Source organism: Cnephaeus nilssonii (genome assembly GCF_951640355.1).
Source record: "Cnephaeus nilssonii genome assembly, chromosome: 13".
Classification (NCBI taxonomy): Eukaryota; Metazoa; Chordata; class Mammalia; order Chiroptera; family Vespertilionidae; genus Cnephaeus; species Cnephaeus nilssonii.
Window position 1 is genome coordinate 40,540,635 of NC_137084.1, and position 14,186 is coordinate 40,554,820.

At 38.6% G+C, this 14,186-nt stretch overlaps 1 protein-coding gene across 1 annotated transcript; it reads right to left on the minus strand.

Annotated features, from left to right (window-relative positions):
- Positions 1-1,687: 1,687 nt before the first annotated feature.
- LOC307109259 (uncharacterized protein) lies at positions 1,688-12,436 on the minus strand (the record flags this gene model as incomplete). Its single annotated transcript, XM_079787971.1, is given in 3 exon segments — positions 1,688-1,723; positions 1,725-2,652; positions 11,496-12,436. Coding segments are annotated over 3 exon segments (1,905 nt in total).
- Positions 12,437-14,186: the final 1,750 nt, after the last annotated feature.

Below are 14,186 nucleotides of genomic sequence, written 5' to 3' on the forward strand. Positions count from 1 at the left end.
GAATTTTGAAGTATCAAACATAGTATACATTTGGAATTTCACATGAAGTGCTTCCATAATAAATGGAAAACTATGAAATCTCAATACCCCACATATGTAAACACACACAACACACATTTTATTCTATTATAAATGCATGTGCACTGTGAATATAAAATGTAATTTTACATAAATTTTATGCATTTTAAAATAATCATGTAGTCATGCTTTTTTTCCTAGTTTAGTCAAAATATCCATCATGTTTTAAGATATGAAGTTCTTTAGGGGAAAATGTTGTTTTATTTTTCCTTTGTGTTTGTGTGTGTTTTTTTTTAAGTCTTCAGTTGTTTTACTTTTTGACACAATGAAAGTGTCAGCAGTGGGACCACAGTGCGATATCTCACTATCTTAGAAAGGGAAACCGGGTCTTTCATAACATTGGGCCCATGGACTTAATGTGAGATAGGTCAAAGAAAAAAAAACACCTAAAACTAAAAAAGCAACCCCCCCAAATTAATTTCTAGCCATGTGACATTTTTTGTTTAGTAGGTTATTCCTACACATGAAAAACATGCATTTTTTATTGTATTTCAGAACTTTGTGTTAGCATAATCCCCACCCGCACCCCCCATTTCTTAAAACACTTTAAACCTATTTTGGCAAGTCATTAACATTTTGCATGAGTGTTTCTTATAATGTAAAGTATGTCTTAAAAGCCCACAAATTTAGTTTTGTTCTTTGAGGACAGAGAAATCTGCCATTTCAACTTAGATCAATAAAATTATGAAGTTATATAGATGTCATCACTGCTAATTATAAAAAAAGATTAGAGTAGCTCATTCTTCTCGCCCTTAGAACACATGCTCAGATGTGGGCCAAAAGTATTTAAAGAACTCCTAGAAGATATATATATATACTGATCTTAGTATGCTAAAGAGAAAGTTATCTGGCACAGTGAGTAATTTGGGAAAATTGTCTTCATCTCAGTGAGTGTATTATTCTTAAACAATATGAATAAAGTGAGTATTCTTTTGCTTCTTTTGTTCACTAGCACAGACTCCTCCAAAAGAGCTATTAGTGTTGTCAGTTTACCATGTGTTTTTATACACATAAACTAACTGAAATATTTGTTATTAAGTTATTTTACAAAAAGTTTTATTAAATGTGTGTGTGTGTGTGTGTGTGTGTGTATGTGTATATACATATAAAATATGCTATTTCTTGCTTAAGCCTTGAGCACCTATCATCTGGGACATTTTTTTATCTGTACAATATTCCATAATATGAACAGATCCTAACTCATTTATCTATTTACCTTTCAATGGCCACTTTCTCTTTAAAATTTTATTTCAAACATCACTGTTATGAAAATTCTTATTCAAGTCTCTATATTCATGAACGAACATTCAGAGCATGAATCTAGGGAAGTGCTAAAAATTAGAATTTCTGCATTAAAAAGCATGTGTATTTTGAGTTGACACATACAACAAATAGCTTACAAAATACTATGCAATTCTAATTTAGGTTACAACACAAGGAGTATAAAAATGTGCATTCTCTACACACTTATCAAGCTTTCTAGATTTGACAAGGTGATGTGCACTCTCTCCTTCTCTAGACCTCCTCTGGTGAGGAAAATAACTGGTTTTAGGGTAATCATCTCATCGCCACTGACCGCCTTATTATTTTCTCTGGAGAAAGAGTTGGATTAGTCCCTGGCGAATCTGCTTGGTCTTAACACTATAGATGATGGGATTGAGCACAGGAGGTACCAGAAGATAGACATTGGCCAGGAATAGACGGACAGCAGGCGCAGCGTGCTTCATGAAGCGGTGCACCAGAGCCACGCTGATCATGGGCACATAGTACACAAGGACTGCACAGATATGCGATACACATGTGTTCAGGGCCTTCCGCCGTCCCTCCCCAGAGGTTATGCCCAGCACTGTGTAGAGGATCAGCACATAAGAGATTACGATGAGCAGTGAGTCAAGACCAAAAGTGGAAGTAACGATGCAGAGCCCCAGAATGCTATTGGGCCGAGTGTCCCCACAGGGCAGCTGGATTAGATCTGAGTGAAGACAATAGGAGTGGGAGAGGACATTGTGGCCACAGAAGGGCAGACGCTTCAGGAGAAAGGGTAGTGGGAACATGAGCATCACACTCTTCAGTCCAAGTGCAACACCAGTACCAACAATACGGGGCAGGGTCAAGATAGCAGTGTACCGCAATGGGTTGTAGATGGCCACGAAGCGGTCCACAGACATGAGCAGCAGAACTCCTGATTCCATGATGGAAAATGAATGTATGGAGAACATCTGTAAGAGGCAGGCTTCAAAGTAGATCCCACTGGCACCAAAAAGGAAGATGCCCAGCACAGTGGGCAGTGTAGAAACAGAGACACCAAGCTCTGCAAAGGCCAGCATAGCAAGAAATAGATACATCGGCTGGTGCAGAGAGGTGTTTTTCTGGATCACTGTCAGAATCAGACTATTGCCCACAAGGGCCACAACATATGTAGAGCAGAATGGAAAGATAAACCAAGGGTACAGGGCCTCCAAACCAGGAAGGCCAGTCAGCAGAAAATATTCTGGGGTGAGTTGACTTCTGTTGAACATTTTCCTATGTCTGGAGTCTGAGGATGTTGATCTAGGCAGGTGCCAGGGATGCAACCTAGAGTGAGACACACAAAGGTTATTGGAGACTTAGAAGGACCCACAAATTCCCCTGTTTACCACTATCTACAACTTATATCCTTCCTCCCATTCATGACCTGTTCCCTTCGGTCTTTAATATTAAATAGAAATGTGGAGTCATGACTTGCAAAAAGGTATATTTCCAGAATAAGGGAATCTGGCAGAATAGTTCATCTTTTATAATTCAAACTAATCCCTGTACTGATTTCACTGTGTCTATTTGGTAGGAATTGAATGTTTCTCATGTCTCTACGAAGAGAAGGTATTTTTCAGTTTAAAGAAGACACTGATGTAAAGAAAGCTGTAATCTATCAGACATTCCATAAGTCCCCTGGTAGAGCATGTTGGGTTTTAAGTAACTGATGGGCACAAAGTTTTAGAATAAATGTCAATGTTAGCATAGAATTTCTCAGGAGATAAAGATTCTAAACACCATCCTTGCCACTCCAAATAAGATCAAAGGTTGCTCTCCATTGAAGACACAGAATTATAAAGCTTTACCTGGATAAACCATCTTAAAATGGACTTAATTATCTATGTTCATTCCACAACCTTCTGGATGATCACTTTGGTTTTTGCATATGGTGGAGGTGGGGAAGCATAGTGTAGAAAAAATGCCACTGTTATAAAAGTTAATGAAGAGAAGTATCTTGCTCACTGGAATTTTTATTAATGGAAAGAAGTATTCTGCCCATTGGAAAATGTCTGTCTTGTCAATCCACATGTTTCAGTGTGGTTAATCAAAGCTTACTGAGGGCATGAGTACAATGGGCAAGAGTCCTAGAGTATGGTTCTTCAGACCATATTTCTGAAATGGCAGAAATAATGACAATTTTTTTTTAATCTAGGATGTCACACCTCAGTATTGATGATGCCTTCTGAAATTTTGCCTAGAAAGGCAACCCTAATCTTTTTATATAACCTAAGAAAAATATATTGAGAAGAAAAGACATCTGCACACAAAGAAGATGCATCTATGAAGGAACCTCTATACCTCAGGATGGAAGGTCAATCAAATTCTCTGCGTTAGAAAAAATGTGAGAGAGGGGAAAAAAACTCCCACGCATTAGGTAAGGAGAACAGATCTTATTCAACATTTGAAACAAAACACATAATCTAGGAGAAAATGTATTAGAGATGGGGAGGAAGCTGGAGGTACTGGAAGGGGGGATTACAGCTGAATCTGAAAACATGATTTTAAACACTTGATTGCTAATTTCTATTGGGTATTCTTTGAGCTTGATTTTTATATTTGCAAAATAAATATAATATAACATTATTATATTAATAATTTATATATATTATATTATATTATGTTATATTATATTATATTATACTAGAGGCCTAGTGCATGAAATTCATGCATGGGTGAGGGGAGGGGGGTTCCTCAGCCAGGCCTGCACCCTCTCCAATCCGGGACCCCTTGGGGGATGTCCAACTGCCTCTCGCAATCTGGGACCACTGGATCCTAACCACTTCTGCCTGCCTGCCTGATCATCCCTAACCCCTCTGCCTGCCTGCCTGATCATCCTTGACCCCTCTGCCTGCCTGCCTGATCGCCCCTAACCACTTCTGCCTGCCTGCCTGATCACACCTAACTGCTCCCTTACTGGCCTGATCACCCCTAACCACATCTGCCTCTCCCTGTACCCAGGACCCAGGATTCCCTCCTCCCTCCAGTCACAGGCACCTGGGACCTGGGCCGGCTTCACCCCGGACAGCCACAGCCACAGGGAACCGTGGTCAGGCGGCTTCACCCAGGCCGCAGCTGCAGGTGCCCGGGACTGCAGGGCATGCGGCTTGTCCCTCTCCTGGGCCGCAGGCACAGGCACAGCCACTGGCGCCTAGGACCACGGGGCATGAGGTTTGTCCCTCTCCCGGGCGGGGCCGCAGGTGCAGGAGCAGCCACTGGTGCCCCGGACCATGGGGCGGGTGGCTTGTCCCTCTCTAGGGCCACAGCCTGGCTGGTCCCCCTTCCTTTCTCCCCAGTGTTGAGTGTCTGAGCTGTGTGATGGCATGAGGGCTTGATGACCATTTGTATATTAGCTCTTTATTATATAGGAGGATTATATTATATTATATTATTAATATAATAATGTCTACAAATAATCTTATAAACTCTGCAATAATCACCAGCTATAAGAAAGTATTATTGGTCTTCGTGGGAGATATTAGATCTTCAGTGAAGACCCACTTCTCACTGAGGGATGAACAGTAGTGATAGCATAAGGGCTCCTTGATAAGGAACCATATGTGATGCTGCTATTCTGAGCCTTATCTCCTTTCTAATTTATATTTGGGGTATATTTTTCCTTTCAATCAACCCTTCTATGTCTCAATTCAGCATATCAATATTCTAAGCCATTTACTACCTGTTTTTAGTGCTTAAGATTTTAATAGATCTTTAGCAGTATTTTTGGGTTACTTAAAGTGCACTATTCATATATAAGTATGTATCTTATTTATTGATCCTGGATTTCATATTATGAATTTTGGAATTTCAGATCACTGTGCATGAATGATAGGACTGTAGACTCTGGGGTCAGATTGCCGCAGTTGGAATCATGGCTCAGTTACTTTCAGTCTGGTTCTTCATTTTCCCATCTGTGAAGCAGAGATGACTCTAACATGTAGTTCCATAGCCTTATTTTGAGGTTTAAACAAGTTAATGTGCATTGAGCAGCTAGCACACGATATATTTTCAACATATTATAATATCGGTGAAATAATAAAAGTGATAAATGCAAGTCAGGCATTTCATTGTTACCTAATTATTTTTCATTCAGACTTTTCTCTCCCCATCCTTATGGATAATATTCATCTTTTTTTTAATTGCTTAAAAACTTGTAACTTGAAGATACCAGCTTTGCATTTTTAAAAAAATACTGAGCCATTACAAGTATCTGGAATGTTTCTAAGAAGTCATTTGACCTTATTTCTGATTCATGAGGTTCACTGAATCTCACACATATTTAAAAGTCTGCTGTTTTCCACAAGTTCTTCTGATCATGAAAAAAAAATAATTTTCACAGGAAATTAGTCATTGTGTAAAACTCTTAGTGCTAAGTATCAGCTGGCATGTAAATGAAAGCTGATGACGTTTGAGAGAGAACATGTCTGTCCATGAGGCAACTTGTGGGGAGAAAAGTGGTCTAGGATCGAGCTTAAACTTTGCATTTGTCATCTTCATGATCTATTGATTAGTGTGTTAATTTTGCAAACACCATGAGAAAAGTGAAGACAATTGATTCTAAAATATATAATATCTCTTGGCACTGCAAAATGGTCCGGTGGAGAGGAAATTAGTAGCATGTAAACATCATTCTTTGATTTGAATTGATAAGGGGGCAGTGATTTTGTTCCCTGCACTACTGATAAGATGAAAAAAATATTCTTTATAACCCATACCCATATCTTCTTTGAATAGCACACTTCTTAATGTCTATTAAACTCCAATAAGGTTTAGTACCTTAACTTGACTCCTCTATAATTTCTGACACACCCTAACTTGCCTTTTTTCTCCTGGTCATTCCTGAGCTTTGTGTTTGTTATCATTGTTTGCTTTGGTATTTTTTTTCCTTTTCTTTCATAAACATGTTGACATTCAGCTTAACTAAAAAATTGTATTTTGAAACAAATACAATGTCCACCATTGTTTTATAACATCTGGTTCAGATGTAAACTCTGTGATGTCTTTGCTCACTAATGTGTGTAGTTACTTTCTATAATAGCCTCTCACAGTACTTCCCTTTATTCTAGCTGTTTATGTTACTTTTCTCAGCTGTCTGCAAGCTCCTCCAAAGAAGACCTGGGTCCTATATTTTAAGCATAACACTAGGGCTTAATAAATAAGAAGGGAGAAAGGGGTCAGGAGTGATAGGAAAGAGGGTGGGCTCTAATATATAGTGTTATTATTGTAGGCTGGGGGAATTTTGAGGGGGAATTTACCTGCACCTGTCTTTTTTTTTTTAATCAAACAAGAGTTTTTTTTGAGGATAGAAAAATAATGTAAATCCTTATAATTCATTTACATGAGGAGCTGTTATTGTAGGAAACTGGGATTGTTTCCAATGAATAAGGTGTGAGAGATAAGGGGGAAATATAAGAAGTTAAATTCTAATGAGAAAAGAAAAGAAAATGCATTGATTTAGTACTATATATCAGGCACTCTGAAAGGGTGCCATGTGCATGTATCATTGTACATGTCATCTTATGTATCCACAAAATACTCAAAATGACCTGATCCTTCTCATTTGACAACTTGGGAGAGTGAGAAATTGACACTCCAAATGACATGCAAAGTTCAGTGGCAACTCAAAGTTAGGAGATAAAGGAAGCCTGAACAGAAGTCACGCAAGGAGATGAGGCTGGGCCAGCCAGAGAGAAAAATGAGGGACAAGTGAAGAGCATAGGTCATTGAGGAGTTGGGTTTAAAAGTTATATAGAAATTATATAGCTCTCATTATGGGATGGAGGGGACAAGATTTACCAGTATAGAAGGCAAAGGAGAGAAGGGTAAACAGGCCTATGAATTGAAGATAAATTTTAAAACTGAATTAAATATCCAGTTTAAGAAGAACTGGATTTGGGGACAAAATGAAGGCTTCCCGGCCCCAAGTTTCCTGAATGAACAGAGGGGATGAGTAAAACAGACCAAGTGTTCCTCTGCCACAGTAAGCCTTTCTAGACAGAAGTCTGTGTCCTCGGGGAGGAGTCTTTAATGACAAGAGAAGGAGAAAATCAAAAGTATGCTGGAAATAAGCTGCATCTCAGAACCAAAGCCCCTGGTTCACTCACCCGAACAATTTCCCAACCTCCTGGTCCCATAGACTGAACTTCTGGGCAAGCTCCAGTCCTCCTCTATGAAAACCCACCTGCCAGTATTTGGTCCTCGTCTCCCACTTGCCACCTGAAGGTAGGAGTTGACTTGTCTTGTTATTTATCGTGACTCCAGAACTAGCCCCTTCCTTCCTCCAATTTTGATGATTAGTCTCCTGAGAAACACAGGCAAGCCAGCCCCAGAAGAACATGCTGCCTCTGGGCCTGCAGGAATAAATGGGCCAAGAACAGAAGATCCCAGGAGATGCTCTTTGTGAAACCACAAGTCAAATTCTGAGAAAATATAGAACAAGATGACACATGTCCATTTGTATGGATATGTGTATCTTTTTATGTGCATATACAAGTATGTAAATATATGCAGATGTACACATAACACATGCATATGCATATATGTGTGTGCAGGTAAATGTAGAACCAGGCTTCTCTATGTAGAATTTTGTTTGTAAGTTTGCATGAATGTATGAGCATGCATATCTTCCCACAAATACATTTACCATTGAATGTATATTCATGTAGATGGTGATATGATCGCGTAATGTCCTTGACTTGCTAATCTAAGGAAAGAATTCCTGGATCTGAGTACAAGGTGCAATCCATATCTGTTTATGTTCATGCTCATACTATTTTTATTTATGGATATACACATATGTATTTGTATAATATTATATGTTTGAAGATCCTTCTAAAATACTCTGATAACAGTGTTATCTCCTAAACTTATTGGTCGGAGATATTTCTGTGTCCTATGGACACATGCAGAAATTGCCTTGTGCTGTAACTGAGAAAGTGTGACCCTTTGAATCTGGACCTTTTACTCAGATCTTGATGTCCTTTCCTTAGGTTAGTGACTAAAGGGCATATTTCTGTCATATCACCTCATTCTCATATCAATATTTGAGATTTGACACATTCCCAATCTCAATATTCCTTGCTGTGGTTATAATCTAGGTTTTTATGTTTCTCCTGACTAAGTTTTCCCTGATGTTTGGGCTCTGAGAAAGCAGAGACCTCATTCACTATGCCACCTTAGCTCAGAGTGCAGGTCATATTGCACCCTGCATTGACTTTTCCTGAATTACCCAGAGAACTTAAAGTCAAGGCATCTGATTTCACTGCCTTTTTTTTCTCTTTAATTTTACTTGTTTATCATTAATGTATAAATGGCCTCTAAACCTATTTTCTCTCCTTAAAAATCAGAATAATTGTATTTGCTTCAAAGGGAAAATAACTTAATAAGAGAACTTAGTTAGACAAATTTTTAAAAATAGTAGGCACTCAAAATATTATCTAGGTGTACTTCTTCATCACAAGCAGAATCCCACTGCCAAATAAATCATTTCCAGTTCCCTTTAATATTAACCCTTGGACTTTAACTTTACTCTTCCTCTTGCTCTTATCCCTGGAAACCACCTTTTATTTTATTTTTTTTTTGGGGGGTGTGGCACTGACTGCTAGAGGTCCCCTCAGCCATCAGTCTAGTCCCAACTGCATTCTCCATAGATGGTGATCTTGCCCAGCCTCCCTTGAGGTATAATCCCCATATCCAGATCAACCAGGTTTTTGCAGCCAGAATAGCCATGGTAATTCTCTCATTTTTAGCTGTTCAATTGCTCCTGTGTTCTGAATTATCACTAAAAAATTAAAAGTCTAACTCTGTATGACACTCATGACAATATCCTTGATCATGTCGCATTCTAAAGGCTCATGAGTAGGATCCCTAACCTAGTCTGGTTGCCAGGAGAATGCCCCTGTATTTCAGCAACCTAGATTCATTTAGGTGAGGGAAGTATCATACTTCTCATTGCCTTTATTTCTGTGTGTCATTTATGAGACCTTCTACCTTAAATGTAAAGGTGATAACTTAGCAACTACATCGGGATGAGGAAGTCTTTTGGCAAAATTAAATACTAACCCTAACCCTAACCCTAACCCTAACCCTAACCCTATTAGGCAATGAGAAGTATGATACTTCCCTCACCTATGATACTGTTCTCAGCACTCAGGTTTTCCAACACATGTTTAGAGGTTAAGGTTCTCTGTTCCCCTGAGAAGGATTCCATTCTATTTTCCCTGAAATTAAACAATGATTAAGTGATCTCTGTTTAATAACAGCTTATATGTGTACAACATTTATGCTTTAGCTGCAGCTTAGAGTCCTGTCCTGAGTATATCTTCCTGCTTTATGTAAACAAGAATTAGAACATATGTTTTGTAAATGGAAATCAAAAGAGGATAAGAATGTCATGGATGAAAGACTAGGTTAAGAGCTGAAGCAAACATTTCATAATAGCAAGTTCTTTGAACTTATTTTATTTCTCTGGCTGCTTTCCAATCATCATATTTCAGGGGCCTAGCTGTTATTTCCATATTCTTAACAATGCTTATTTAAGTGACAGTTCTTAAAAATATTTGCCAATGCTATTAAGGTGTTATGTGCTTTGTGGATATCCTGATTTTGTGGATAAAGAACCTGGGTTTTAGGATTAGCAAATTTAAAACCATACTATATTATTCTGACAATGGTAATAAAAATTATAATTAAATTATTAATGTATTGTCATTGCATTAATTACATATTGAAATAAAAATTGAAGCAATTAACAATATTGAATTATGTTATTCTGGTCTCAAGAGTCTCTGTTCTCATAAGCTCTGGCGCCCTGCATTCACCTGTTTAGCTCTCTAATCTTGGGGGCAGCATTAGATCCTCTCATGAATACTGGAAGAGTTGGTCATTTTTTCAGTCTGTCCAGTTACTTACTTGTTAAAATGAAGTGACAACTTTCAAGCTCTTTACATGTGAAATAAAAACCAGAAATCCTCTCTCCCTTTGTAAAAACTGTCCTCACATGTGTTTGAAGACCTAATATTATTATTCCATTCTTTTTATTTCATTCACCTCTACTCTAATCTTCTTGGCTAAATTTCACTCTTCTAACTGAAATGTAAATTCTATGGTCTTTTAGCACTCTGTTCAGAAACATCTCATTTTTTTAAAACTTACTTTCCCTACATGTTATTTCCATTTTCATGAACTTAAATACCAGCTATATGCTGATGACTCACAAAGTTACATTTCTCAGTTAAGCTCAAAACTTAACCTTTAGAGAACTTTGCCATTCAAGAGCAAGCCATATTGAATCACCATTTCCAAGGGCAACTTTTCATAGTTCAACTAATATCCATGGGAGGTGTAAAATTCTGACAGGTGACAGTGTACTGAAGATCACCTTCTTATATGGCCCCAAATTTTGACTTATTTTCTATGGATCGGCTGGTCAACATGTGAAGTGCAGTTTTAATTCCACTTTATAGACTAAATCCTGTGCTGAGCACAAACAAATCACAATGGAAAGAAGATAGTGGTTCCTGCCCTCATGAAGCTAACGGTCCAGTGAACACAACAAGCACAAATCAAGCAATTGTGATCCATTTTGCTAAAGATTTTAGTAGGAGAATAATGGCACACACAAGTAACTACAGTAGGCAGATCTAAAATCATCTTGGAGTCAATAAGCCATTTTAGCGTTAAATTTTTAAGTGATTTTTAATTTTAAGAAATGGTGGTAAACTCATTAGTTAATCCACAGAATGTAAACTGAGAATTCAACTTTCCATATTATTACAATAATTTATCCATAATGAAATTATTATAGAATTAGAGTTCTAACAGATTAGTAGAGGAGAAAATACAAAAATCATGATGAGCATGCAATCATTTATGTAAAAAGTAATCATTATTTTCAATACAAGGAAGTAGTGACTATGTATTTATAAGTATACAGTATACATAAGTAGTAGTAAGCATCAACTTTATTTGATTTTACATTACAGTTACTTCATAATGTACAATTGATTGATCAAACTAAAAGTAAGTAAACAGAAATTGCTTTTTTATAGGAGGGTTCTAAAAAGAACCCAGAAGACATTCCCTATTTTGAACAACATGGCACATCCCCAATGTCTCATTATATCTTTCCCAGTGAAACTGCCTTGATAATGGCCCTGCAGATTTGTTGGGTCTTGATGCTATAGATAACTGGGTTCATCAGGGGTGGGAAAAGCACAGAGACAGTGCCCATGAGGATGTGCACCAAGGGTGAGGTGTGCTGCCCAAATCTGTGCACAATGGACAGGCCTAGCACAGGCACGTAGAAGCAGAGCACAGCCAGGAGGTGGGAGACACAGGTGTTGAGGGCCTTAAGCCTCTCCCCTGCAGAGGCGATGGCTAACACGGTGTAGAGGATGATAGTGTATGAGAGCAGGATGAAAAGGACATCAGAGCCCATGGCCAGCATGATGATGCACAACCCATAGAGTCTGTTGAAATGTGTGTCAGAGCAGGCCAGGCGGATCATGTCCTGATGAAGACAGTAAGCATGGGACAGTGCCCCACGGCGACAGTAGTTAAAGTTCAATAGGTGCAATGAAGGTGCAGCAGTGATGGCGGCACTCCGCATAGCCAGCACAACCCCAGCCAATGCCACACGAGGACCCGTAAGCACAGATGCATAGCGCAGTGGGAATCGGATGGCCACCAGGCGGTCCAGAGCCATAACAAAGAGCACAGCTGACTCCATGAAGGAGAAGGAGTGTAGGAAGTGCTGCTGCAGGACACAGGGCACCAGGCCCACCGTCCGGGCATCAAACCACAGCACACCCAGCACCGAGGGCAGCGTGGACATGCATAGGCCCAAGTCTGTCACAGCCAGGATGGCCAGAAAGTAGTACATGGGCTGGTGGAGAGAAGGGTCAGTTCGAACCAGATGCAAGATGGTGGAGTTACCCAAGAGGGCCATGAGGTATCCTACAAAAATGGGCAGTGAGATCCAATGGTGAGCCCATTCCAGACCTGGGAAGCCTGTCAGCAGGAATGTGGAGAAGCTCAAATTGGCACTTGGTACGGTGGACATCCTCATTCTCTAGAGGCCTATTCACTCTGACAAAGATGGCAGTATGATTGAAAATTAGCAGGCCAGTAAGCATGAGCCACCCTCTCTCATTAGACACCAATCCTCTGCTGGCTAGTCTCCGCTGTCTGCACACTCTGGAATTCAGTGACCTCTCAATGAACAACTGCCCTCACAAGCAGCTTGTCTTTTCCCATTTTCCCCTTTTTAACTCATTCCCATCTCATCTTTTTCTTACCTCAATGACATTAATCCTCAACAAAGGTTTTCTCTGCTCTTGTTCTTGACCAGCTAGTGAAAGAGGAGTGTGTGTATTTTTTTCTTAGAAAAAGTCCTTATAATTCAACTTGAACAGAATGTGCAGATTCTCAAAAATTCTGTTACTCCCTGCCTTTTTTGTATCTCTTGTAAGAAAACCTATCTTTAATTTTTCTAAGCAAATTGAGATTATGTGTTCAGATTTGCCTCATCCAATCTGCTTCTCTTCCAACTCAATCCCTCAGGAGCCTGTGACTCACTGTCAAGCTTCGTATATCTCATGCATCTTCTCAGGTCCTCTGGAAATCTCATTCTTTCTTACAAAGTCACACTAATTTATCCTACACACTCTACATCTTTATTTAAAACTTTTATTGAATTTACTTGGATGATATCAGTTAATAAAATTATATAGGTTTCAAGTGTACAATTCTATCATGCATCATCTTTATATTGCATTGTTTAGCACTCACCACCCAAAGTCAAGTATCCTTCCATCATTACTTATTCCCCTTCACCCTGTTCTACCTCCCCCCACTCTTTTTCCCTCTGGTTATCAGACTATTGTCTGTGTCTATGAGGTTTGTTTGTTTGTTGGGGTGATAGTCTATATATTTAAAGCTGCTACCTTCACTCTATTCCCTGATATTTCTTTCAAGTCTAACTTCAGAGTGTACTGACATGCCTGCTTCTTTGTTTCTTATCTTTCTTTTATTTTGTCTCTATATTTTCAAAGATATTTCTGCACAGAAATCAAGTTGGAGACTTAACACAATTTATACAACCCTAATAAACCAGGTAAACTTATTAGAGCAATGTTTCCTAAACAGTATTGGGAAAAGCACATATTAGTAAGGAGTGTACCATGAAACAGAAGCAATAATGACAAAGCCTGTTCCTTGCTCAAATTTGTTTATTAAGTACTAAATACAGGGTACCTGGAGAGATGCTCAGAAGATATCTTGCTAATTTGGATCTCAGTGTCTGATATAATATTTGCTTTGTTTCCTCATCAATAAAGTAATGGTAATGTTTTTAATTAAAGAATGGATGTGTTTTAACTTATGCACCATGTGTACAAAATATGTGTAGAAAATTTGTGGTATAATAAGAGATAAATATATTTGTTATTGCTCCCAAAAAAACAAACAAACAAACTGATTCTCTTATATTCTTATAATTGTCCCTATTGTCCTTACTCTTTGACCCCTCCTATTATACAGAAATAAACTCTATCTCTCTTTAATACGAAAGTACTTTAAATATCAGCATAAGGTGTCATGTGCCTTTGAAAGGTTGGGGATCTACTGAGAGAACAAAGGAATGAAGAAGTAATTGAGAGACAGTGAGAAAAGGAAATATTGAGAAATAGATCACAGCATATACTGAGGGAGAGAAGGCTGAGAGACAGACTGAAGGATGAGGCTAAGAAATTGGGGGAAGATAGGAGAAGGGTGTGAGACAATATAATGGTGACTTTAATAAGAATATGCTGAAGGGC